Consider the following 24993-nt stretch of genomic DNA (forward strand, 5'->3'; position numbering starts at 1 on the left):
GCCTCCAGGTGGCGCAGTGGGTGAGACTCATTGCTCAGTAAATAGTTTCCTGAACACCCTCACCCTGGTCACCTGCTGGACTGAGTCCAGCTCAGTCCTGATGGTGGTCTTTACTCTCTTTGTAAGTTTATCTGGTCTGGTTCTTTACCTGATCGAGCCTCCAAACACACCAGCCCGAAGAACCCGACCACCGGAAGGTAAACGAAAGACGTCTGCAGACGCTGAAGGCTTTCGATTTTCTCAGGAAGTACAGTCTGTGGAGATCCAGTCCAGCTCCATCCATGACCTCCACCTCCAAGTCAGAGAGGGCTCCTCCCCCTGTTCAGTCAGAGGTTGTTGATGTTGCACCAATGCTCAAAGGAATAAAATGATATAATCCTTCATCCTGTTGGTCAATGTTGGCTTTCCAGACTAGTGGAAGTTCATCAGACGTGCATTGTTATTCAAGCAGTTTAAGTCGTGCAGGAGCATTTTATTCACACTGCACTTTGTGGATCCTCTTTGTCGTGGAAGAGCAATGGGCACCAGAAATGCAGCTGAATGAAAGAAGACAAAAAAAAAAAATGTTAAAAAATTCATAAATATCAAACAATACGAAGCAGTCTTTTGTGATTTTACTTTGCATGCATATCTGGTTACACTTTGCAATGCAAACCTTAGAAATGAGTGTGAGGAGGCTGCCACCGCTCTTCTCTCTCCTCATTTTGAATCTGCCCCTCAGGATTTTGCCATGCAGATACTGGACTCTCTCCTCAGCAGCTGAAGCAAAGAATCCTTCACAGACTATCAGCCTGAGCTGGGAGACTTTAGAAGCCATCAAAACCATGAAGAGTAGGATGAGAAGAATGGCTGCCAGTGGAAATATGGAGCTGTAGAGCATCAGTTTGGGCTTGGGGAGACACTTCTTTTCAAACAGGGTCACCGAGTAGGAAAAATTTTCCTGATGAATTTCCTCAACAAAGGGGATCCCAATCAACGTTGCAATTCCCTAAAGAGATTAAATAAAAATAATTTTGAGTACTGGATTGACTAAGCGAACTTTAGAAAATGACAGAAGTACTTACTTTGATGCTCATGACCAGCGGGACATGGAAAGGCTTCAGCTCTGAAAGCCTTGTCGTCACAATGTCAACAAAACAGTACAGCAGAGCATCCACGGTTATGAAGATGACCCATGTGACAAAGTGGGACAGAACTGGCATCCCAAACTTGAGCATGGCTTTACCCTCCCTGGTGGTGGGCCGGGCGGAGGTGATGGAGGTGTACAGCTTCTCCTCCTTGGGTGTGAGGGGCAGGACATGGGGCTTCCCTTCAGCCTTTTGCTTCTCATCAAACTGGACGAACTTGCTGCTGATGAACCTGTTTTGGTACTTCATGTCCTTGCAGTATCTTTTTATGTGCAGGCCGATGAACATCATGAGCACCAGGAAGCTGACGGCGGGGAACATCCTGTCGACCACGGAGGAGATCGTGTTCACGAGGCCGTGCACGTATTTTACCGTCTCGTTCACTTTCTGCTCCGCTTCGGAGAGTTTCCAGCTGAAATTATTTGATTCCAGGCGAAATGAAACCTCGAGCTTGGAGTCAAGGTTTAAGACTCCGAGGTCTGTGACCCCTTTCAGCATGTTTCCAATCCACTTCAGCATCGCCACATAGTTACTGAAAGGAGCCATGATGGCCGCCTTCTTCACCTGCAGATTGCAGATCATACTCTTGACGAGGCGCGTGAGGTTCTCCACCGTGTTGCGGATGTTCTTCAGAACCACCAAACTGGTCCCAGCAGTCAGAAGCAGGTTTCGACTCTTCTTCATGAAGATAGATATCATAAACAGAGTCCCTAAGCACCTCACTCTCTTCGACAGGAAGAGGGCAACAGTCAGTATGACCCCTGAGCAGCCGGCGATCCCTCCGGCCACGAGCAGCTCGTAGTCCAGGACGAAGAGGAGGTAGAGGAGGAGCAGGGAGCCGAGGAGGAGGCTCGAGAAGCTGCAGGTGAGGAGGAGGAGGACGGTTCGTTTCAAGCCTTCCCTGTTCCCGTTGGTGAAGACGTCCAAAGCCAGGAAACCAAAATCCTCAAGGCTATGTTTCATATCAATCCACGAGGAATGCATTTTCAGCATCAAATCAGGTTAACTATAAATTATATTAAAATCACAATGCTGGGGACAGCACACTATTTGGATGTAAAAACAATATAAAAGGCCCAAGCCTGAAACGTGGTAGAAGAATTCTGTTTGATGTATTCAGTGTTCAGTCTCCTTAAATATGACATGAAGAGGAACTCCTCCTCCTCCTCCAACTTCAGCTATGTGTCATTTCCCCATCATCCCTTCTTTTAACCAAAAGCAGAAGTAAACCGAGGCTAATATGAGGCTAAACTTGAACATGTGAAACAGCATAGGTGCTTTTAGAATAACAGTCACGCTCTTGGTTCCTAGGAATGTCAAGAACCACGAACGTGACGGGATTAATGACAAGTACGGGCCTGTTATATTATATTATATCCTCCTGTAACTACAGGCCTCCCATAATGCATCCCACTGCTTACAGACAACAACTATCAACAACAGAATATGTTACTGTGGACATTCTTAAGACTTCAAAGATTTAAGATTGTATGTGATGCATTGGATAAGAGTTGGTGGATTTCCTTTACTTTCAGTTAAAACTGGTTGGTATAACAAACTGCTCTCGGTAGATGGACACATGCACGGCGGCAGCCTCCATTTGTGTGTGAACGACTGAACGTGATTGAAAGAGTAAACTGCCTTGTTCCTGCTGAAGCAGTTAAAAAGTGCTATACAAGTTAAATCTATACAAAGTTTTTTACATGAGGCTCAGCATTCTGCATCATAATTAGACAACACTGTTGAATATGTACCCTGTGTGCCCCTAATTTTTCTGTTTTCATTAAAATCTGTTCATTCCCGTGAGGGAATATTTGAAGTTGTCACTCTTGAGGATGTATTTTTCTTTTTTTAGATGGAAATGTTTTAAGGTTGGACTTAGTTCAAAAATTAGGGAAGTAGTGTCTTTAGCTGTTTTGCTTCAGGAAAACAATGCCACTCAAAAGCATGAAGTGTGTGTGTGTGTGTGTTTGTGTGTGTGTGTGTGTGTGTGTGTATGTGTGTGTGTGTGTGTGTATTTCACTATCACTCCACTCTTGGCATCAGTGTAATAACAATTTTTTTTATTTTTAATTTGAAAAATAACTTACATAAATCTCTGTACTCAACCATACTTAACCAAGACATAGCCTTGGCATTAACACATTGCACCAAAAAGAGAAAATGAAAAGGCATTCAAAAGGATAAATAACATATGTCTTTGTCATCATGAGGCATTTTTCCTGTTCCAAAGGTGTCTAATCAACCTATTCATGGTAGCTCATTTATTCAAATTCTGACATCTAAAGGTATGTACAATGGAAATCAAAATGAAAATATATATACTGTAGTTTGTTACAGCAACAAAGTTTTTCTTGGGCGTTAAAATGCATCATCTTCAAAGTGGAAAAGGAACAATGCCTCAGTTCAGTTTCATTCAGACATACTGCAACTATAAGATTCATATACCTCCCAGACATGAGAAGTATTAATAATTAGTAAAAATAGAAAATAAAAAATAAACTGGTCTTGGCTTTTAAATAAAACTAACAAAAATATAGTAAATTAATTTCATTTTCATTAAAACAAGAAAAAAAAAAAACATTTTCTGTGGCAATATCCCTTATTATTTGAACTTGTGATTAGCTCATCTTCACATACAGTGCCTGCAGAATTGAACCACAGCAACACACTTCTCTTGCACGGTTGCTGCCTCTTGATTAGGTATAGACCCCTTACTGTACCAGTACAGATTATTTTTGCATGTTCGTCAACAATACTGAAATAAAATACACTTGCGATCACAACGTTTTCGCCAGCCTTCAATAAATATAAAATATTTTCCTTGTCATTTTTTTTTTTTTTCCTCAAAAACCTGAAAGAAAATATGACTTTTGGGGGTGGAATGTTTTGTTAAAACTTCAATAAATGGCCACGGAAGACCAAGAACTAATTTGCTGTAGAGCTCAATTTAAGGTGAGGGAGAAAAGTAATGAAGTTGACATGCACTGTACAAGAAACTGCAAAAATTCCAAATATCATCTTTATCAAAACATGCTGAGTTACTGTAAGGTGTGCCCAAGCCATGTTGCAGAAAATCCGTTTCAACATGCTTGTTAAACAAATCAAATCCAAAGAAAATACAGACTGAAACGATACAGAACTGTAAAAGAACCGACAGTCCTAAAATCCGGACGTTATCAGGGGACTGAACGATGGTAGCAATGAGTAGTACGATGAGAAGTACCCTGGGACAAGGAAGAAAAAGAGAAACATGTACAATTTGCACATAATGTTTATCTTTATAAGGCGTGAGCCTTTTACAATGAAATAAATAATTTACATTTATTTTCATTATCACTTTTTGTCACATAAACATTTTCTGTTAAATAACTCCAAAAGTTTCCTTGAAGTTTCCCTTATCTGCAGGTCTGCAAAAGACAGACTCATGGATGGTCTAAAGAATGATAAACAATGTCTTTTTCTTCTTCTTTTTTTTTTTTTTCAATCACGATGTTGCATTCACTCCCCTTGAAAACCATGCACTAGTGAAATTTATCTTTAAAAATAATATAAATTGTTGAAAATGGCTGATCTGTTCTGTTTCTTTTTCAACATCTTTTTTTTTTTTTTTGCAAGTTGCAGCCTCAAGAAAATAATTTTCTTTCTTTTTTATATTTTTTTTAATTCAGCTAAATTTGTGTCCATGCAAATGAACTAAAAAGAAAAAAATAAATTATTTTTTTTTTCTCATTTAATTTTCATACAATATATCAACAGAGAAAGAATGATGGTAAGATTGTACATCTTTTCATCGCGTTTTGAATCGTTAACCTGTTTGTTTTGGAGCGTTGATGGTAGCCACTTCGATATTGCCTCTGATTACGTCTTCTGAGTGGTGATTCTCACCAGTACGGGTTGGTCGGTACATAAACCTGGAGTGTTACAGGGCGTTTCTTCTGGGGTTTTGAGGGAGTGCGGATACAAGCCGGGACACACCTCACGCAAAGTGATGGTCTCCAAAACTCCACCTACACTGCTCGGTCTGTTGGCGTGGCGTGACCAAGCATCTGGTTAGAAACACTGTCACCCCCTTCAGATACAAGTACATTGACATATAAAGAAAGAAAAAAAAAATAATAATAAATGAAACAAAATGAAAAAAAAAATAAAAGAACAAAGCAACACATTGATTTTTTTTTTTTTTTTCATTCGAAAAGGGCTTCTGTAGAACTCGTTTAGCGGTTCCCAGTGTTGACCCCCATGGCTTCGAATTGGATGAAAACCTGGAACTGACGGATTCCTCGTGCTAAGGAGTTCATTCCAGTTTCCTCCAAGCAACAACAACACCCGGCAATCCCTGCTGCCAGGCGCCCGTGACAACGCTTCGCCGTGTGCACAATGTGCGCAACGTTTTTGCTCAAAACAACAGGACCACGTTTTGCACCCCTAGAAACAGGCTCAGAAGACACAACATCAAGCATGCAGTGTAACCGGGGGGCGTGACCTGTAATCGCAACACTGGCTGCTACAACAACGCTATCAGTCCAACACGCTGCTATGATCGAGAGAAACTGTCCAGTGAGGATTGGGAAGCTCTTCTAGTCAGTGGGGCCAGAGTAGGGTCCACCAGTGAGGAAGGAGGAAAGAGCTTGAACCAGCCAATCACCATGTTGGACAGGTCCAGCTCGTCTAACAGTATCTGCACTGCTCCCATGAATGATTTATGGTCCATACGTCCATAGTCGCCCCAAACGATGACCTGCAGAGAAGACCACAAGATGGTTAGATTCATCCAAATGACAAGAAGAAAAACTGCTTTAATTATTTTCACGCATTTTAAACAAACCCTCTTTTTTTTTTTTTTTTTACCTGCAAAACCTTCCCCCCTGGACTCTCCTCAAACGGCAGTTGCTGCTGGTATAGAGGATCCAAAGTTTTTCTTGCTACTTTAGTTTTCTTTTTGGCTATGCAGACTCCGTTTTCCAAAAGGTAGACCTTAACATATGGTGCTGCAGACAAGAAGAAACACAGGAATCATTACGGTTTGTACTGCTGAATAAAGTCAGGGTTTTGAAAAGCATCACACAAATTTTGGATTTCACATTTGCATAGTGACATGTGTGTATAAACCTCCAACAATCATGATTGTCTGAGGGCTGAAATTACCTGGCAGTGCCTTGGAACCTGGTTTTCCCACAAGGCCACGGGCTCGGATGACCTCCACCTCCAGTGCTCCTTTCTTCTCCACCATGCCAATCTGAATGTCGCCTTGAAAGCCAAAACAGGAATTTAAACAGTTAAAAAAATAAAACTTATAAAGAAACACTTCCAGAATGTTTTTTCCCCAGTAATCTTCTTGCAGTGTGTGTGCTCTCACCCATCGGTGGAGTCGCTAACGTCTGTCGTCCGACCAGCTGAGCTGGACCCAGGCCGTCGAGGAAGTCGCTGAACTGGGCGTCTGAGGAGAGCCTCACTCCAGGGAAGATGAGACTGAAAGAAAGCAGATAAAGACATGAGGGTGTGATCTCTCTGATCCACAGAACAGTATGAACAATATAAGTCAGGCTAAGTTTGTGCTTCAGTCAGTCGTTGTCGTTTTATTTGTGTGTGTAGAAATAAGCTGCTATTGTCTCTCTTGGCAGACTGACACAGACTATAGATGAGACTGATTGATCAGCTAAGACTTATAAGTGTCTGTACACATCACTGGTACAAAAGAAAGTTGCTGTTGAGATGACTCCCATCATTTGAGTTTCTCATTGCTTTAAACAGGAAGTAGCTACTCCATACAGCCACTGTGTTTGAAAGCTTTGTATAATGTATATATCACTGCTCTCACTGACTACAAGTCATCTTTATGACTGTCCACTTACTTTCCCTCGGAGCTGTAGCTGTTCATGCTGCCGTCCGTGGACTCCCGGCTGGCCTGCCGAGTCATCCTGCTCCTCATCTCCACCGCCAGCCCCGTCTCTGTACTCCTCTGGATAGTGCTACGCAACTTCTTACCTCCCGCTTCTGTGCGCAGCGCGACAAAAAACAAAGCAGAGGGAGAGAAAGAAAGAGAGTCCGTCAATTCCACGGAGCTAAATCGCATTGAGACTCACAGCGAGCTGCATTCTGGATCGCACCCGTGATTTCTTTGACCCATTGGAAAGTAGTTCCATCGGTTTCACTGCGACAATCAGAGAAAGTCACAGTCCGAACAAGCACAGTAAACTCAACAGATCGCCGTGTGCGGCCCTCCTTCGATCTGCACCACCGACGGCCTACAGGGGTCCACACATCACCTACAGATAGCTGGCGTCTGGCCCGCCCATCAACATCCGAAGTGATCCAAGAAGACAGCTGACTCCCCCCATTAGCTCATCTCCACCATGCCCCTGCTGGCAGCGTGCACGAGGGACCACGTGCACGCGCCTGCAGCAGACGTACCTAACATACAAATACACTAGTAAATGCTCCACTGCTTACACACATGCCAGCCAATCGCCCCCCCCCCCCCCCCCCCCCCCACACACACACGATATCACCATGATGCTTCCTCTTATCACCCACGGAAAAAGAGGTAAATAGAATATTGGGATTGATTCATGTTGTGTATACAGGCTGCGATGTTGTCAGAGAAAACATGTCTTATACCTAAAGCTGTAACTACAAATGGCTGTGTTGGACTGCAATGAGGCAAGCCTTCCTGAATGTCGCCCTTTGGAGCTATTAGATTTCCGTTTATCTGATCTGTAATCAAATAACTGCAAACCGGGGGCTTCATGTTATTTCCCACCGGTCAGGAAAATCACAGTGAAGCCCGACCAAAGCAATAACACACAGTTACCATCAGCTCACTGCTGCGCACCGCGGGGTGCACAGTGTTGACAAACAGTCGGCTATCCATGGACCTTATGTAATTTTGCTTTGAATATATGCCAGTTTCTACAGATGACTCACATTCAGACTACAGTTCTTCTAATCCAGTCATCATGAGCCGCGCTACTGTCTTCCACTCGTCTCCACTTCTCCTCTGTCAAGGACAGGAGAGACGAGTCCTATCTCGCTCCGGTGTAAACAGACGTGAAGCCTTTCAGCCTTGAAATCTTAGTTATTCAGCCGGCCTCCGCCTCCTCTTCCTGCTCTTCACACAACACAATGAGGGACGCAGCCACAGAGGTCGTCTCTGACGTCCGCCGAGGACCTCGTCTACCAATCTGCGGCCGAGCAGATGCTATCAATGAGCTGAAAACACACCATTTGAAAATGAATGAATGAGTCCGCCTGTTTTGTGAAACAAACCGCGAGAGCTGCAAGCGAACACCGATGTTGCTGACTGAATCACACATTCTCTGTTGTGTTACTGCGACGCAGAAGTGAAGGTGATTAGATAAACACAATGACAGCTGAACACTCCATAAGAGATGACAATATAAACACGCCGGCCTTGATTTTCACTCAAATAAGCCCAAAAAAGCCGATCCTGCTCATGCACACGGGAGTGCTTGCACAAATATGTACACAGGTGCATATTTGCACACAGCTCCTCTCAAGCCACATTGAGAATAATGATTGATATGTTTACTGCTTTTCCTAATTATTGTGATGAAATTCATCCTCATTTCGCATTTTAAGCATCAACATGTTCACACACTTGTGGTTAAAGTCATTCTAGAAAGGGAAAGCAATGTGGTCCATGAATTTTTCGAAGTAAACAGTGAGTGAAGTGTCATGAGCAACCATTAAACTATATGATATAGTTTTAAACTCATGTGTGATGGTTCTAACATGTTGGCTGTCCCTCACAGGTGAACATCACTGGAAGACCTCAGTATTGACAGAACTGATAAATGTCTGAGAAACATGTGTGACCTCTGCAACACTTGATGTTGTATTTTTTTTTCTTTTAGAAATGAAATTTAAAAAACAAAACAGCAACTAAAAGTTAGACAAGCTCCTCTCATCTGCAGGAGGTCAGTACCCAAGTTTGGACATAAGTGAGTATTAAGTTGAAGCACACAGAAGAAATATGAAGGAGTTTTTTTCATTGTAAATTAAATCTAAGTAGCTACAAGAGGAAATAACACAATGATGCATTCTGGGGAAGAGTAAAAGTAAACATGTCGCAGCAGTTCCAAGAAATTTGACATGACAGTTACTGAACAAGCTAAATAAGCACTTCCATGCGCAAAATACTGAAATATGATTCATTCCAGTTTGAAAGTCATCGGTTCGTTTCCAGGGAGAAACAAATGAAATCACTACAGAGAAGTGACATGTTGGTCAGCAGGAGAGCAGCTACTCAGAAAAGACACTCGTTCCTACAACCAACCATTTTGACAACATCACCGCTGGCGGCAGCAGCAGCAGCAGACTGAATTACCAATGTGCAAGACACTCACACAAAATAAAAATCAATAAGAGATTTACATTTCTTAACCTGCGTCTTTCCTTTAAGTCTAATCCATCCACGTTTTGTGGCACTGTTGCCCCCCCGCCCCCCCAGCCAGCAGCAGCAGCTGCTGCTCTGACATTTCCCCGGCTGTCATCTTACCTCCATCCTCCTCATCGAAGGAGTTCATGCACGGGAAATAAACCGCCAGCGCTTCGAATGATGCCGACAGGCTCATCTTGCTCTGGGAACACTGGATCCGCATCCCCGGAACCGGGGCAGAGGAGTCGTTCCCCTGCCTGCCCATGGTGACCGGCGGTCGTCCACCTCAGTGCGATCAACCCAATGCACAAGACGTCAGCTCTATCCTTTCCCTCCGACAAACGTTATTAAAATTATCTTAAGATCTAATGAAATAGATTCCTACTCCTGAAGATAAGCGTTGCTGCGTTGCTGCGATGCTGCGAAAGGAGTCTCATTCACTCAGTCCTGGACTGCTCTGTGGAACGCATCTTCGCCACGGCTCTGCTTCAGCAGTCGAGTCTTGTGCCGTCTGGGTCTGACGTTCCTGCTGCACCTCTTTCTTCACGGGGGGAGGGGAGAGAGCTGCATCGCGCTCCACCAATCACAAGGCCGGGCTGCTCAGGCGCACCTCGGCTGGCTCTGCGGGTGAACAAGCTTTTTACCCAGAGATACTGAGCCCCCTTCTCCCCCTCCCCCTCCCCGCTCCATCGCTCACCGTTTTTTAACCTCTTCTCTTAAAATTTGTTTTTTCTCTCTCTCTCTCTTTCCCACTTTCTCTCTCCTCTCCCTGCTCTTCTGTTTCTTTTGTCTAGTTCATTGCAGTTATTTTCCTTCTCTCCCCATCCTCCTCCAGCCCATTATCCCTCCCTCTCTCCCTCTCTCTTCCACAGAAGCCAGAGAAAACAAGCCGTCATTAGGTCTGCCAGCAGTCCTGCTCCCTTTGCCACATGGCGGCCACTCAAAGTTCACGTGCCAAACTCTGTTTTTTTACTTGTCTTGCCTTCCATAAGAGCGACCTCGCAGCTGTAGTGCGCCGGGAGGGGCTCACTCTGCTTTCTCTGCCTGTTATCAAGACTTAGGATGAGGGGAAACAATCAAGATCAACTAATTAGGGTTCACACGCTCATCCTGAAGCTTCACCTCATGTCACTTTCTGTGAATTATTCACAACCAGCATTTTCACACCATCTGAAAGAGCTCTTTGTCTGAGTTTGCCTTAAATGCTCTTGAATATGAACTTTACTTCACTCTTTCTTCACAGTTTGTGTAAGCCTGGGGTCGGCTGTCCTGACAATGAAAACGCTGCTCACAGGTGGTCTCACAAATCAAACACAGGCGGTGTGAGTCTCCTCTGCTTACTGTCACTGCATGACGGGTGAAAATAAATCCTGCCCTGCAGCCGACGGTTGGGATTTCGTTCTGATTAGGCACCTGGCAATCGCGGTGTTTCTCTGCACTAATATAAATATAGCGAACTCCGTGTGGTGTTACTGCTGAGGCAGACGTTTTCCTCCACGAGACACTGCAACCTACTTCTATCAAGGAGCCGCCTAATGCACTGCGTCCATTTGCAGGTTTCATCTAGGTCAGCGCAGCCAAAAAACAACGCTTCACGTTTACTGCTGGAAGGGGAACGGGACAAAAACAGATCGCCACAATGCAAACAGCCGGGACGCTGGGAAGTGGAAGCTGCTTTAACAGCCTTCCTTCAGGGATCCCAGTCATTTCTCAGCGGAGGGAAGAGTTCTTTTCAAAGAGTGACATTAATCCAGAGCGTGCGTACTTTCTATTAAATCAGGGGAAAGTATCTCCACTAACAGAGACATTTGAGTATTTGGAAGATTCTGCAGTAGCTCTAGAGAGGTCAACGTGGCCCAGCAGGTCTGATGATCGATTAATGATTCCAGCCAAACTGCTGGATGTGGAGCTGCTCACTGACTGTGTGAGTTCTGAAAGGATTTCATTATGACTTCAAAAAAATAATTGAAATTTTATCAGGTAGAAACATTTAAAGTAATCTTTAGTAATGGTTTCTGACCGACTAATTCACACAATTTGCAATAGACAGTAGTACATTACAGCTGGTGAAATACAGCCTGCTTGCCTGAATTAACCCTAAATGGAAGAACACTTACTAAAGTAGTCTTTTGAAATATGTTTTTTGTGCTTTTTACCTTGTCTTTTATTTGAAGCTTCATCTTGGTAGCTCCCTTCTTAGTAAATTAAAAAACAACAACAACAAAAAACTCCAAAAGATCACTGAAGTTAGATGATTGTGTTTTTTGTCCGATAGACTATAATTGCATTTTTTCTTTCATTTTCCTCCAGAACGGTTTAAAACAAAAACACATGTTGAGCTATATGGGTTCGTTGGAAGACTGCAGTGCCATTCTCCTTGGCTGCCAAACCTCTGCACTCTCTGATTTTTGGCACAGTTATAAGAGCAACTTGCAGATTGTGTGGGTTTCTTGGAGGCTTTCTCTTTCCTCCAACACTTTGATTTTGGTTTGCATTTTTCTTTGGTTGTTGGCTCTTGATGAATTGGCGGTTGTTGGTAATGTTTACGAGTTTTCTCACAAAGCACTCTGTTTTGCACATCTTATTAAGCTGACATTAAGAGTCGACTGCTTTGATAAACTCGTGCTATGAAAGTATGGGACAATGGAGTATTTCAGAGCAATGGCGCTGCGCACGATGATGATCACACACTTCCATGACTAATATTTTCAAGTTATCATTTAACCTTGAACTAGTTGTTTTGGACTGCGGGAGAAACACACACAGACTGAACATTCTAACTGGAAAAGCACAAAAACTGCAGCCAAGAACCAGATTTCAGAGTTCACTAGCGAAACCAGATGCTATTTCTACAGTGTGGACAGTTTAAGCAAAAAAGTTTACCCCAAAAAAAGGTAATCAAGTAGTACTTTCGCAAATGCTCTCTTCAAAGTGCGTTTTCTTGGGACTGATGCTGTGAAGTTACACAGCGCTGTCCCACCACGTGTCTTCCTCATTAAGGCACTTTTTCACGTGTTTTCTTAACAAAGTCATCCGTTCGACCACAAGTTTGACTGTTTAATCAAAGAAAAATCAAAGAATCTTAAAATTAAACTCTTCCCTGTCTGAGTTACGGCTCGTGCTTCACTGCACGTGTATATTTGCTTTGTCTACCTCGGTCGGCACGTGTTACCTTTCAGAGCATTCACACCTTTCGCGTAGTTTATTCTTACCCATCCGCCCACAGCAGAGTGACGGGAGGAACGGCGGCGCATCTCAACATTTCTCACTTTTCTGTAGTCACTTCCCCTGACATATGAGACCCGGGAAATAAAAAAAACAAGCTTAATTACTGTTGCTGTAATTTTGTCCAACGCAGCATAAAGATCTGTTGTTTGTGCGGTGTGGAAAAGAGTTGGCACATACTACATGTCAGTGACGTGAAGCCAATTACCAGGTAATATGATTAAAACTTCTGCATCGAGAAAGCCCCTCGCACAGAGGGCTGAGTGACACGCAGCTAGTGGAGACGATAACTGCGCACGTGAGGAAGCACAAACCCCAACACGAAGCCTGGCAAAATGATTCTCATGAAGCAAAAACAGGATAACAGCACGTATCCACTTTGGTGAGTCTGTCATCTTTACCACGTCAGGCAACCCACGCAAGCAGAGAGGCAGATGATTACAAAGACAACAGCGAAGAAGGGCTTTCTCATTGGATTTACTTCCTTTTGGATCTTCACTGGTGTTTTCCAGGTTGAATTTGGGCATGACTTTTGATTCTCCTGCCTCTGACTGATCGATAGAGGTGTATTATTATCAAAATTGATCAATGGGTTGCTGAGACATTTATCCACCTGAACTCCTCGGAGTTCATAGTTTCCTGAAAATGTGAACTTATGTGTGTTTTCACTTGTTTATGTCTCATCCTTTCCTTGAAGAACCATCTTGGGCCCTTTGTTCATTTCAGAATAGCGTGACGACATGTCTGTTTTCACTCCAAACTCTGACGAATTTGTATGGCTTCGATCATACAATTGCTGTCGGGAATGTGAGGAATCTCACGAATGCTACGAGAAGCTAACGTAATATCCCAGAAGTCAGATGGAAGATCTGTGCCTGGCAGGCGGCAGGAAACACACACAGAAGCCTTCGGAAGTCGTTCTGATTGATGAGTCCGGGCCAGGCCGAGCGTCACGCCGCCACCCGGGCCCTACGCACTGTAAACACATCCTAATGGAGGGCTCGAACCCCGACACTCACATGTACGGATGTGAGCAAAGAGACACATACGAGCACTTAAACGCACACACACCAGGACACACATGAGCGCACGCGCGGCGGTGGGCAAACACACTCTCTGTTCTCTCAGTTTACATTCCCGTCTGCTGACGTGACGCCGTCCAGTCCTGTTGTCTGGAAGTGCAGTTTCCCCGCTTCTCATGTCCTCAGATGTGTTGGGGGGGGGAAAGTAAGGGGAACCAGCGAATGATGAAAGAAGGGAGAATGTCACATTTCGACCTGTTGCTCTATTGTACCGGGAATATCACTTCACAATGTCACACCTGCTGAATGTCAGACAAAGTTTGAATATTGAGAAAACTGTCAACAGTTATCTACTGACTAGGCCAAGCACATAATTGGATATGTGTTATTTTTAAAGTTCACTCATTATCAAACACCAAAGTTATCTAACGTTTTCATAACCCTCGAAAAAGCAAAGAAAATATGCTAAAATTATGAAATTCACTTTAATATGAATATTAATTAAATACTTTTCAACTCCTGGAAGTTCTGTTTGTATTAAAAACTTAGTGTTGTGCTAGAAGACATCTAATGAAGGAATAGATGAAGTAATTTCTTGAGCATTACTACTTTGTTCTCAAAATCTTGACATGGGATTTGATACTTCTTATGAGCCTTAGTTGTTGTAGGTATGAAAAGTACTATTAAATTAATATGTGGGAAATCCACAAATAAAAATCCATCTGTAAGAGCAGTAAAGTTGGTGCAATGAAGACATGATAATGTTGAATTGAGCTGCTACAGAATCGTGCCCAGCGACCCAATCAATTAATCACTGGTAGAGGAAGTCATGTGAGCTAACTCATGATCGATATGAAACACTATTCGTGACCCTCAGGTAAGTTGAAGCAGCTGGAGTCAAGGGTAAAAGCAGTGAAAGAAAGCAGAGCTCTTGATTTACATCCAAACTACTTCGTAGGAAATATCTATCCATTAAAAAGCACAAAAATTAGAATCACCGCTTGTAGAGAAAACATACCATGTCTGAACACGCATGCGCGCTTTCTCACCGTTTACTTCACACTTTTGCTGAAAACCCTCGCGTCTTCGGTTGAGGTTTTTAAGTGAACGAGACATATTTACAAAGTGAGCGGCAGGAGATGCTGGAACAGCCTGTCCCCTGGCTGCCTTCCTCCACTCAGTGGTGCAAACACTGAGACTACAACAGATGGAAAGCTCATGAGAGGCTGAAGGATGATCTAAACAGTGCCAGGCCTTATAGATGGATGGAGAACCACAAAACCGATTTTTCTCCTATAGCCTCGTGTCACGTGCAGAAGTCACCCGGCGTGTCAAAACTGCTGCAGACATGTCAGCGTAGCGTGATTGCTTCTCACACCGAAAGAGGAAAAAAAGTGCGATTTAACCACCCTCATGAGAAGCAGGAACAGACTCGCCACAGTGTTTTTCTGGTGCATGTCTCATCAGACTTCCTCCACAGCTGACAGCTACAGAATGGCACTGTCAGTGTTTCAAGACCAAACAATCGGAGGAGGAAGTCCATAGGGTATTTTTAGCGGCATTTAAAAAAAAACCTAAAAATGCAGCGCGGAAGTTCAGATTTAAACTGGAGGAGAGAATGTACTGTACTGGAATGTGGGACGTGACTATAGGAAAGAGTCCAAGGCTCAGATTCAAGCTCAGGAGCCATATGGCTGAGAGGCACGGGCCACACTGCAGGCAAAAGGCAGCGAGCAGCTGGTGGAACGTGGCAGGGCGAGAAGGTGAACCGACAGCCTCAGAGCTGAGCTCAGTCGGCGACTGGTGCCCAAACCTGACTCAGATACGTCTCTTTTTCAGTCCGCAAAGTTGGACTGTAGATTTGAAAGAGCATTTCGACTTTATCCTTTGTCTAGCACGGGAGAAATTAAAGTAATAATGTCATGGGGCAAGCATGAAATTAGGTCGCTGTAAGACTGGCCTTGAATTGAAGGCAGCAACAGCAGCCAAAGCCACAGATCATAACATGCCCACGTCATTCCAACGATTCAACAGCTCACTTAACTCCAGGTTAACTCCAGCAGAACACAGGTACATCTCCAACACTCCTCTCCCATCACAGCTAATGTATGCATAAGCATAATTGGCTACACACTTTCACAACAAGAACATTGATTAATCTGTTGGAAAACATAAAGTGCGCTGTCTACCTGGCAAGACACCGAGTGCTGCCCTCAGTCGTAAAGCAACTTAGTCCATCAAGTCTGATATTCACATCACGGCTTCTGAATACACACAGTGATTAATCCAACTCATGGTAATGAGGCAACGGAGAGGCAGGAAGCCTCACATTCACACCCATGGGTTACTTAGGGTCAGTATTTAATCTTTTCACATTTATAGAATCGTCAAAGTATTTTTTTTAGAGCACGTCATCCTCCACAGTAACTGTCACAGTGTAATACAACAAACTGAAAGTTAAAAGACCCAGTCTGACTTCGGCCAGCACTGATCTCATTTATCTGAAGAGCTCATTTCCCTGATGTAGGAGAAGAGTCTCCAATGTAGGTCAGGAACACAACGTGTTGATTTCATCATTGCACAAGATGAATGCTAGAACCAAGATAAAACACAGAGAATCCAGCTAAATTTCTGTCTAATGATGATCCTGAACATAATCTGTGATGGTTTCCAAGCCTTCAGATAGCACTAGTTAAAAAAAATCCTTAAATACATCTTTTGCAAACAGCTGCACATGATTAATAATGTGAAATTATCTTACTTTTTTACATTTTAAAAGTTCAGCTTGTCTTCAAGCAGAAAAATATTATTGACTCAAAAGTCAATAAGGAAAAAAAAATCAAATCGTAACTCTTAGATTCTAAATGCTTCACACAATAATCCCATTTGATTATTTTTTTGCAGTCTGAAAATAATCACTCCCTTTTTTGATGATTAAGGTCACAGATGTTTATACTCTTGGGTACAATCACAGTGACTGCTGGTTCATTTATTAACTGGGCCAATCACTGTCACCTAGATAACGCTGCTCCCTTTATGAAAAAAACCCACCCAGATATGATCGGCTCGATGCCCTGATGTAAAACCAGATGAAAAAGTTAGATTAGATTTATAACAGCATTGGTTTCAATCTAGGTCAATTCATCAAAAAAAAAAAAAAAAAAAAAAAGCAGGGACGTCTGCACGGTGCAGATTTAACATGGAAATGCTTTAAGAAGGCTGTTGAGTCACCGCATGTGGAAACTATGATCGCAGTTTTTCTGACCTTCCAAGTGCATGTCATTACTGGTACTACTGCTGACCACCATGACTCACGCTGTGCTGCAATGCACCCGCGAAGACAATCTGAAACTTATGACAGCATTACCCTTCCTACAGCACTCCACAGTTTAAATGTAGGTCGAAGCGAGCGTGGCTCATCTGAGTCCTCAGAGTGATTAACAGTCATGAGACTGCGTCGTGTAATGAAGGACAGAAGATACTGAAGAGGCGAAACGAAGGTGGGGAGGGCAGTGAGAGAGAAGAGGAGGTGAAATGAAGGGAAAAAAAAAACAAAGCTTGAGAGGACATATAACAACTGCGAGACACAAATACCACTTAGGAGGGACGGAAAGACGAAGTGAATCAGAAAGAGGGCTGCTGATAAAAACCAAAGTGAGGCTCCAGCGTCCCTCAGCCTCGGTTGTAACGGTGCTGCTGCGCCCGTTTCATGAATCACCCCGAGCGCAGCGCGGCTACTACGACCCCCGAGGAGATTAATTAGCAGCTTCAGCCAGCAGAGGACCTGCTGAGATAGGCACCCAATTCACCGCCGAAGATAAATTACCTCGGCAGCAAGCTAAAAGTTCAGCTATTTTACCCTAAACAAAGCAGCCTGTCTGAGGATTGTGGCGGTCCAGAGTTCTGTCGGCGTGCAGAGGGGAGGGAGGCGGTGTTCAGGGTGTAGCTGGTGCCAAACATGTTTTTTTCTAAAATTTCTTAAAATTTCTTAGTGACCTCGATCAACCTGAAATGACTAATAAACTATTTTTCTGTGCAACATCCTTACACAACACACCAACTGTATTTAACCACTCGCAGTGTTTCAAAGTCAATTAAATGCCATTCAAAACATGTATTTATTAGATACTTAAGCAGGTTATGTTGTGATAGGCTGCCTAAACATCGACAGTTAAAACGACAATCAATGGAAACAACTCATAACAAAAATATCACATTTTTAGTTGGTGTCAAATGTGGCCCACATATCGAGCTTCTTTATGGGTCAGTGTGACAAAAGTAGGCCAGAAGAAAGGTCACACAGGAATACTCAAAGCTGCACTCAGGGGAACGGGAAACTAGAGGTTACTAAAACTATTTAAAATCCTCCCCACTGATTCCATCTTTTGCATGTGACGGTATCACAGCTGCACCTGTTTCTGCCTCATAATGAGCATTTCTTTATATTTCGTAGACTGTCGTGTTCCTCTTTAATAGCTGGAGGCCAGTAATGACACCCAAAGCTTACAGCTGAATCCACGCAGGCTATAACGGCAAGACAAAGCACCATGAAGCTTAAACAATGTTAGAAGAAATAAATGTATTCATTCATTGTATAAAATAGCGAGAGTTACATCTCATATCTTACATTTTCTTTTTTTTTTATGTGATTATTTACAAATTGGGAATTGTGAGTCCATCTCTCAGTCCAAAAACATGCATGTGAGATTGACTGTTGACTGTACTCTATCTTTAGGTGTAAACGTGTGTGTCTGTGTGTGTATGTGAGCCTGTCTCTCTGTGATGGACTGTTGAGCTGTGCTGGGTGCAGACAGGATTGGCACCAGCCTCCCACAACAGCACTGAGCGGGATAAAGCAGAATAAAACATGGATGGAAGGATACTGGAGGCCCATGAAAAGGAACTCATTTATTTAACTTTCTTTTTAAAAACTACATCGAAATCCTTTTTTTTTTTTTTTTTTTTTTTTAATTAAAAAAATAATAATAATGCAACTTGAATATTCCTGGATGTTTGAAAAATTTAGCAGTGTGGGTATCGGATGCTTCATTCATGGGATCAGAATTTATTTTGTTAAGAAAGACAAACAAAACAAACAAAAAAAAAAAAAAAAAAAAAAAAAACACGTGTCGAGCACCAGTGAGATTTGTCCTCTACATTAGGGCCAACACAAGGTGTTTCCTTTACTTTACCCACCAAAATACATTTCTAATCTGGAAAAGCAAAATTCCAATTGCAGCTACAATGGGAAACATCTCCCTCTGCAAACTTTTACAAAGATATTATATACATGGACAATGGCGACGCTTGGACATCAGCCATAAAGGAAATCTAAGAAATGTAACATTTGAGCTGTAACGTGTGGTTTTAGCAGAATTTGCCAACGAGCAGTTTAGTCAGGGTGTTCGGGGAATAAATCAGCTCACTATTCATCTTGAAACATAAAGCATTATGGGATTGCTGAGTGGTGAAAGGGACAATCGAGCATAATAAATCAACTTAACAATTCGGCTTGCTCATGATGACCAGTGTAACCCCGCTGCAGCCCCCCAAGTGATCGCACGCAGAAGCTCAACACTTTTCTAAATTTGGTTTCTCTGAGTCAAATTCATTGGGAAATGTAAACTTAGCACTGACTGTGGAACTTTTTCTGTTTTTCAGCAATCACACAGGTATGGCACATTTCTGAATGGCGTTGCACAGCAGGTTTTGAAACATCCTCAGGTTGAAGATGCAGATAAAGAAACTAAATTATATCTACTGGGGATTGAGTCTGCAGCTAAATGTACTTTTATTAATTAGATATGCAATATCAGGGGCTATATTCTGAGTATTTCATCAATTTACGTTCCTGTTGTGTTGGACTACGGTCGGTTTACGTTCAAGAAATCAAAATAGTCTTCAATGGATTAAGTCCTTTAACATCCGACTAATTAGTGACAACAAAACAAAGCAGTTTCTGCTTCATCACAGGTGTGTTCAGGAGCTGTTTTTATGCTGAACTGCATCATGTTAGGCATCGGATTAGTTAAAAAAAAAAAAAAAAAAAGTACCTGCAGCTCTTACCTGCCAAGTGCCTTTCTGAACGTGCATCAAGCTCAGCGACTTGGACAGCGTACAAGCAAAATGGTATGGCAAGCGTATACGTGTGTGATGTGTCATAAAAGCAGGAACAGAAGAAATTCTAATTCAGAGCTGGACTGTGTATGAAATACTTCAGAGGTTTCGATTTCAGAAAACCCTGGAGAAGAAAAAGGTGGGAGCTGCTTTGATATGCAAACAAAGTCGACTCAGGTGTATTGAGGTGAACACAATATTTATGTAAAAGGAAAAAGAAATCATGACATTATTTAAATATCTTCTTCTGAAATGGTAGACATAGATATGAATTTGCCAGATTAAACTCAGGATCACTTCCTGTCATTAAACTGCAGATTAACGTGCAAAATTAACTCTTATTGCACTTGAGGATTCAAGTTGAGATCGTTTAGAGAACGCATTCAGACGCCGTCCGTATTTCAGGAGTCTTCCACAGATGATAGAGTACAGAACGGGAGTTTAACCGCAGAACCGCGCACACCGTGCACACTCTGCTCCTCCCGGTCACCTGGGAGCACATCCCTTCCATCTGACTGACCTGTGTTTGTGAAAGCCAGAATCGTACTGCTTGGCTGATCTACCCTTCCCCCCAACCGGCACTTGGCAGCGCTCACATGGCCTCGAAAAATAAAGAAAAAAAAAAAAAAAAAAAAAAAACTCACTATCCTTTGAATGCGCCCTTCAAGTGTGTGATGAGACTCCGAGGACGGCGCACAACAAAGTGGGGCAGACGGCAACTTGGCAGCACAAGCGTTGGTGCAGGACCAAATACAGATCTCAAATATTGAAGGGCAGATGTATGCATGCTCTCACAAACTCCATCTGATGCACTTAGGAGCGCTGAGTGAAATATTGATAGCTCCAGGAGATTCAGGCTACTCACTTTGTGCTCTGTCTGCATGGGGAAGGAGAGTGTGTGCATGTTTGTGTCCCTCTGAGCTTGTTGAAGTGGGTATCTTTCAAACACTCAGGCAAAAAAATACTCAAACTAAACAAATATCTGGCTGTTTTTAGGATGCTCCCAAGTTTAGACTTCTGAAGGGCGATCTTATTCTGCAGCAACAAACAGTAATAACCAACAACACATGGCAGTCCTATTTGCATAAAGCTACATCTCAAAAAGAGTCCTGATCTAATGCCGCAGAGAGCCATTCATTGTAAATAACAATTAACAGTTATTAAAATACAGAGGCGAGCCAGCAGAATGTGCCAGTCGGTTCACGTTTAGAGGGAAGCGCGCTGCCACGTGAGCGTAACCGTCCCGCCTCACATTTCAACCAAACATACATCAACTTCAACATCCAGCCTCCCATTTCTCCGCCAGGTCTCCACAGAAAGGGCTAATCCGTAAAAGTGATTATTGATCAACTTAAGATTGAACAGAGGCGACGAAAATGCTTAAAATTGCAGCTACAGCCACAAAAGGCGGAGCGGGAAAAAAATTGATTGACCTTCGCATGAACAGCCCGACCTCAATCTGTCTGCCGCAAACATTAGTCCACACCACCTGCTAGGCTGTTTTTCACACTGGCTGACAGCAGGTAGAGCGGCTCAACCCGCCTCAAATGGTTATTTATCACTTTTGAAAAGAAGACTGAACAGAAAAAAAGGGGAAAAAAAAACCAACCCAACAGTGAAGAACAGTAATTGCTCCGTGCTCTGAGCAACGTATAGACAAATTTGCAGACAAATACAAATTCCAGCATTCAGCAACAACACAAAACACCCCCTCGGTCTCGATCTCGCATGTGCACACATCCTCACATGCACCCAGAAACAACAGCAGACAGTCACAGTTTGAGAAAACGCTTCTGTTGCGGGGAAAATCACAGCGAGGAAAGCATCACAACAAGGAGAGAGGGGTCAAAAAGTGACCTGCTACAAGCAGCTGTGTTAGTGAGCGAAATGAAAAGAATCAAAATAAATCATCTGCTTGAAAGCACAACCACGGGAGGGTAATTAGAAAGACGAGAGAGAGAAGTGAGCAGGGAGGTGAGAAAGAAGACGGATATCCGGGATCACTGTAACCTAGAGAAAAGGGAAAATATAGTAAGGAAAAAGTTTTAAAAAAAATAGCAGGGAGTAAAAAAGGGGAATCACTTGAAAAGAGCAGAATTAGTTGTCAACATTAGGAGAAGAAGACAGAAGTCCGGACAGAGACAAGGGGAAGCCACAGGACAGATGATACAGGTGAACACACTGGGCTGTGTGTGACGGGATGCCCTACCTGTTTGGCTGAGCTGAGAGGTGCTCCGGCTCTTGCGCGACATGCCAACCATGGCCTGCATTTTGGCACCAATGCTGGAGCGCCTCTTCTTGTCGTCAGTGCCTACCGTGCCAACCGCCGTGTCCGACTGGCTGCCGTCCGTCTTCTCCAGGTTGCACATGTCTCCGCTGATGCTTGTGCTCTTGGTCATGTTCATCCCGCCCGACGAGCCCATCTGCCTGTTTTTCATTTTGGATGCAAAGTCACTGTCAGCCACCACCATTGTCAGGGCGAGGCGGGCGAGGACAGAGGAGGAAGAGGAGGAGGACAGGAGGAGGAGAGAGGAGGACAGGAGGAGAGGATGTGGACAGCGGAGACAGCGGGAGGAAAGAGGGGGAGAAGGTGGAGGAGGAAAGGGGAAGGGAGCCGAGAGGGGCAGGACACGACAAGGTGTGGGGGTGAAGAGGAGAGAAGGACAGAGTTCAGGTACAGGAGTTCATGACTTACAGTATAGTTGAGTTTAGGGTTTGAGGAGGATGTTAAATCAACCATTATGCTACATTTTGCTCTTTTTTTTTTTCCAGGTAGTTTTAGGTTGCTGGAGTTTAACTGGATCATTCAATAAGTAGGTCAAAGAGTTGATGAACTAAGTTTACCGTATCCTAGAAATGCTTCGCGCCGTATGAAGCAGAGCTCAAGACAACATAATGCCGGCCCACAACAATCTTCCCTGCATCTGAAACCTGACCACAAACTCAAAACTGCACGTACAGAAAAGTTTCCTGTAATTAGCACTGTTCTCAAGCTGTTAGAGAGGAAATGGGCCATTGTCCAAATGAAGGCCTTATTTTAGCCCCGCCAGTAGAATTATCTTTCAGAGACAAATTACACTCGCTATCATAGGCTCTGCATTCTTAATGGGATGAGTTACGTGTCGCACCCGCAGGCTACTGTTCATTAATTAAAGGCTCTGACCTCCATCATGTAACTGCATTTTAAAGACAACTTCTGGAGAGACGCGCTCTCTAATACATGAATGATCTACGCATTTTGACAGCTGATTCCATCAATTACTTCAATTAGTCTGAGGATTATTCTTTTTTTTTTTGTCTTTGACTACGTTGTATATAAATGGGGAGAATACTTTGCGTGTAATAGAGATAATGTCTGAGTCGGACATGCCTATATACTGAATTATGAGGAGCAGCTTTGCTAACTGCTGTTTCCTTGGCAGAGCTTCCAGACGTCCATGTCCAATCAGCTAGCCGATCATGATGTTTGGCTTTATAGAAACGCAACAAAACATGTAATGTGAGACTAATGATGCTGATGTGTTTAGACATGTCCAAGTTCGATGGTAGATTTCAGCACAAACTGTTGGAAGGGGGTTAAATTCCCTCTATAATGATGAAAGAACACCAGTCAGAGTGCCATTGCATTGTTCTTTAAACCATCAAAGGGTTGATTTCCTTTGCATTAGAAAAAATGTGATATATTTTCTTCAGGTTTTAATAAATAAAAAAATTTGTTTATCAAATACACATGGTATTCTAAGACTGGGACAGCAATGGACAAAAATATCTGTTGGCGCTTCACAGAAACAGTCTTGCTGCATCAAGATATTTCTCCGCTGTCTTGCAAATCATAGGCTACAAAGGTTAGATCATAATATTTGTAATGAATGTCATGAATGTTTGAGGAAGCAGGAATGCTGTCAGCGGGATGCTCGGCACACACTGGAACATTGTGATCCAAAATAAAACTCTTCTCCTAAATACTGAGTTTTGGTTGTTTATATGCGTCTTGTTTGGGCTGTCAGCTGGCGGTTAAATACGGCTGATGTGTTCCTAACTAATGCAAACACCTTGAGCCTCTCCTCACGGTGTCACGTTTTCTGTTTATTCCCGTCCGCAGCGAGGCCAACTCTGTTACGGATCAGCCTGCACTTTCATACATAAATATTGGATGCTTATTGGTGGATTACTGTCTTTGATCGGGTCCAACAGCGCTGCGGCTTTGAAGCGGACTTCAAGCCTCTGGGCTCCTGACAGCGCCGCGGGCCGGCCTGCTCCAGGTGACATTCTCAAATATGCTCTTTCACTACGAGCACGGTGCGGCGGGACTCAGTCAGCGGATCAAATGTGAGCACAGCAGCAAGGACACAAAGACTAGAGGGCTGTTATCTCGACAAATCAGACCAGTCGAGGTTGAAATGTGAGCGCATAATAAATCATTTATTGTGCATTTCAGTTAACTGATATTATTTTTTTCAGAGTTCCCATTGTGTCATTTTTCTAATTTTCTTTTAAACTTCTCTGTCTGTAATGTCAACATTCTATCAATGTCTTAAAAAATACTTATTTTGACCAGAAATCTACTCCCACGAAAGACAAGGCACTTAAATAGTTCTATACATTGACTAAATGGATTAAATACATACAAATGTCTCTCTAATTTGTTAATAGCTTTAATGTTGATTTAAAGGCTCATTTACAGATCTGGACAAGTCGCTCTGACTTTGACTTGAATTAAGAGAAGCGTGTTAAATGATCCTGCAGCACCTCTTCTAATTACAGCGTGGCTGTTCTGCGAGCAGGTCTTGGCACTCGGTCCAGACTCGTTGTGTAAATGTGCCGACCTGGAAGACGGGGGACTCTCCGGGGATTTCTGATTCTCAACCCCAGCCCCGAAGAACACAGCGTTCCTCATCATGCAGATTGCTCACAATGCATTTTCATCTAGGCCAAGATGTTCCCGAGGCAACGCAACACCCGGAAAGGTTTTGTCTTGCAAAAAGTGTTGACTCATTTGGTTTAACACCACGCTGCCCCTAACGGGGTTATCATCAGACTGTAGTCAAACAACAACAGACCACCAGGAGGTGAAATCGCTTACTGTGCCTTTTGATTTGCT

At 43.2% G+C, this 24993-nt stretch overlaps 2 protein-coding genes across 17 annotated transcripts in view; both read right to left on the bottom strand.

Moving 5' to 3' along the window:
* Positions 1 to 476: 476 nt before the first annotated feature.
* On the bottom strand, positions 477 to 2111 carry dcstamp (dendrocyte expressed seven transmembrane protein). The gene is made up of 3 exons (XM_030102398.1): positions 1065 to 2111; positions 656 to 988; positions 477 to 536 (listed from the first exon to the last, which is right to left on the bottom strand). The coding sequence occupies exons 1-3, from the start codon at positions 2109 to 2111 to the stop codon at positions 477 to 479; spliced, it is 1440 nt and encodes a 479-aa protein (XP_029958258.1).
* Positions 2112 to 3457: 1346 nt separating this feature from the next.
* Positions 3458 to 24993, bottom strand: part of rims2a (regulating synaptic membrane exocytosis 2a) — a 140468-nt gene continuing 118932 nt past the window's right edge. For 14 of the 16 annotated variants that reach the window (XM_030102194.1, XM_030102198.1, XM_030102197.1 and 11 more), the window contains 6 exons: positions 22102 to 22346; positions 6983 to 7124; positions 6487 to 6599; positions 6276 to 6377; positions 5979 to 6118; positions 3458 to 5868 (listed from right to left, as the gene is read on the bottom strand). In XM_030102194.1, the coding sequence (XP_029958054.1) occupies positions 5665 to 5868; positions 5979 to 6118; positions 6276 to 6377; positions 6487 to 6599; positions 6983 to 7124; positions 22102 to 22346 (946 nt within the window). In that variant the 3' untranslated portion in view covers positions 3458 to 5664. Of the gene's footprint in view, positions 5869 to 5978; positions 6119 to 6275; positions 6378 to 6486; positions 6600 to 6982; positions 7125 to 9648; positions 9853 to 22101; positions 22347 to 24993 lie in introns of those variants that run through there. The other 2 variants (XM_030102205.1, XM_030102199.1) reach the window with 2 other exon arrangements.

Source organism: Salarias fasciatus, chromosome 11, assembly GCF_902148845.1.
Source record: "Salarias fasciatus chromosome 11, fSalaFa1.1, whole genome shotgun sequence".
Lineage (NCBI taxonomy): Eukaryota > Metazoa > Chordata > Actinopteri > Blenniiformes > Blenniidae > Salarias > Salarias fasciatus.

Excerpts from the sequence above, each read along its gene's own strand:
- dcstamp (XM_030102398.1), bottom strand. The coding sequence starts at position 2,111 with ATGCATTCCTCGTGGATTGATATGAAACATAGCCTTGAGGATTTTGGT. Across the intron at positions 989-1,064 it reads CGCTGGTCATGAGCATCAAA|GGAATTGCAACGTTGATTGG; the intron begins GTAAGTACTTCT and ends TAATCTCTTTAG. Across the intron at positions 537-655 it reads TCCTCACACTCATTTCTAAG|CTGCATTTCTGGTGCCCATT; the intron begins GTTTGCATTGCA and ends TCTTTCATTCAG.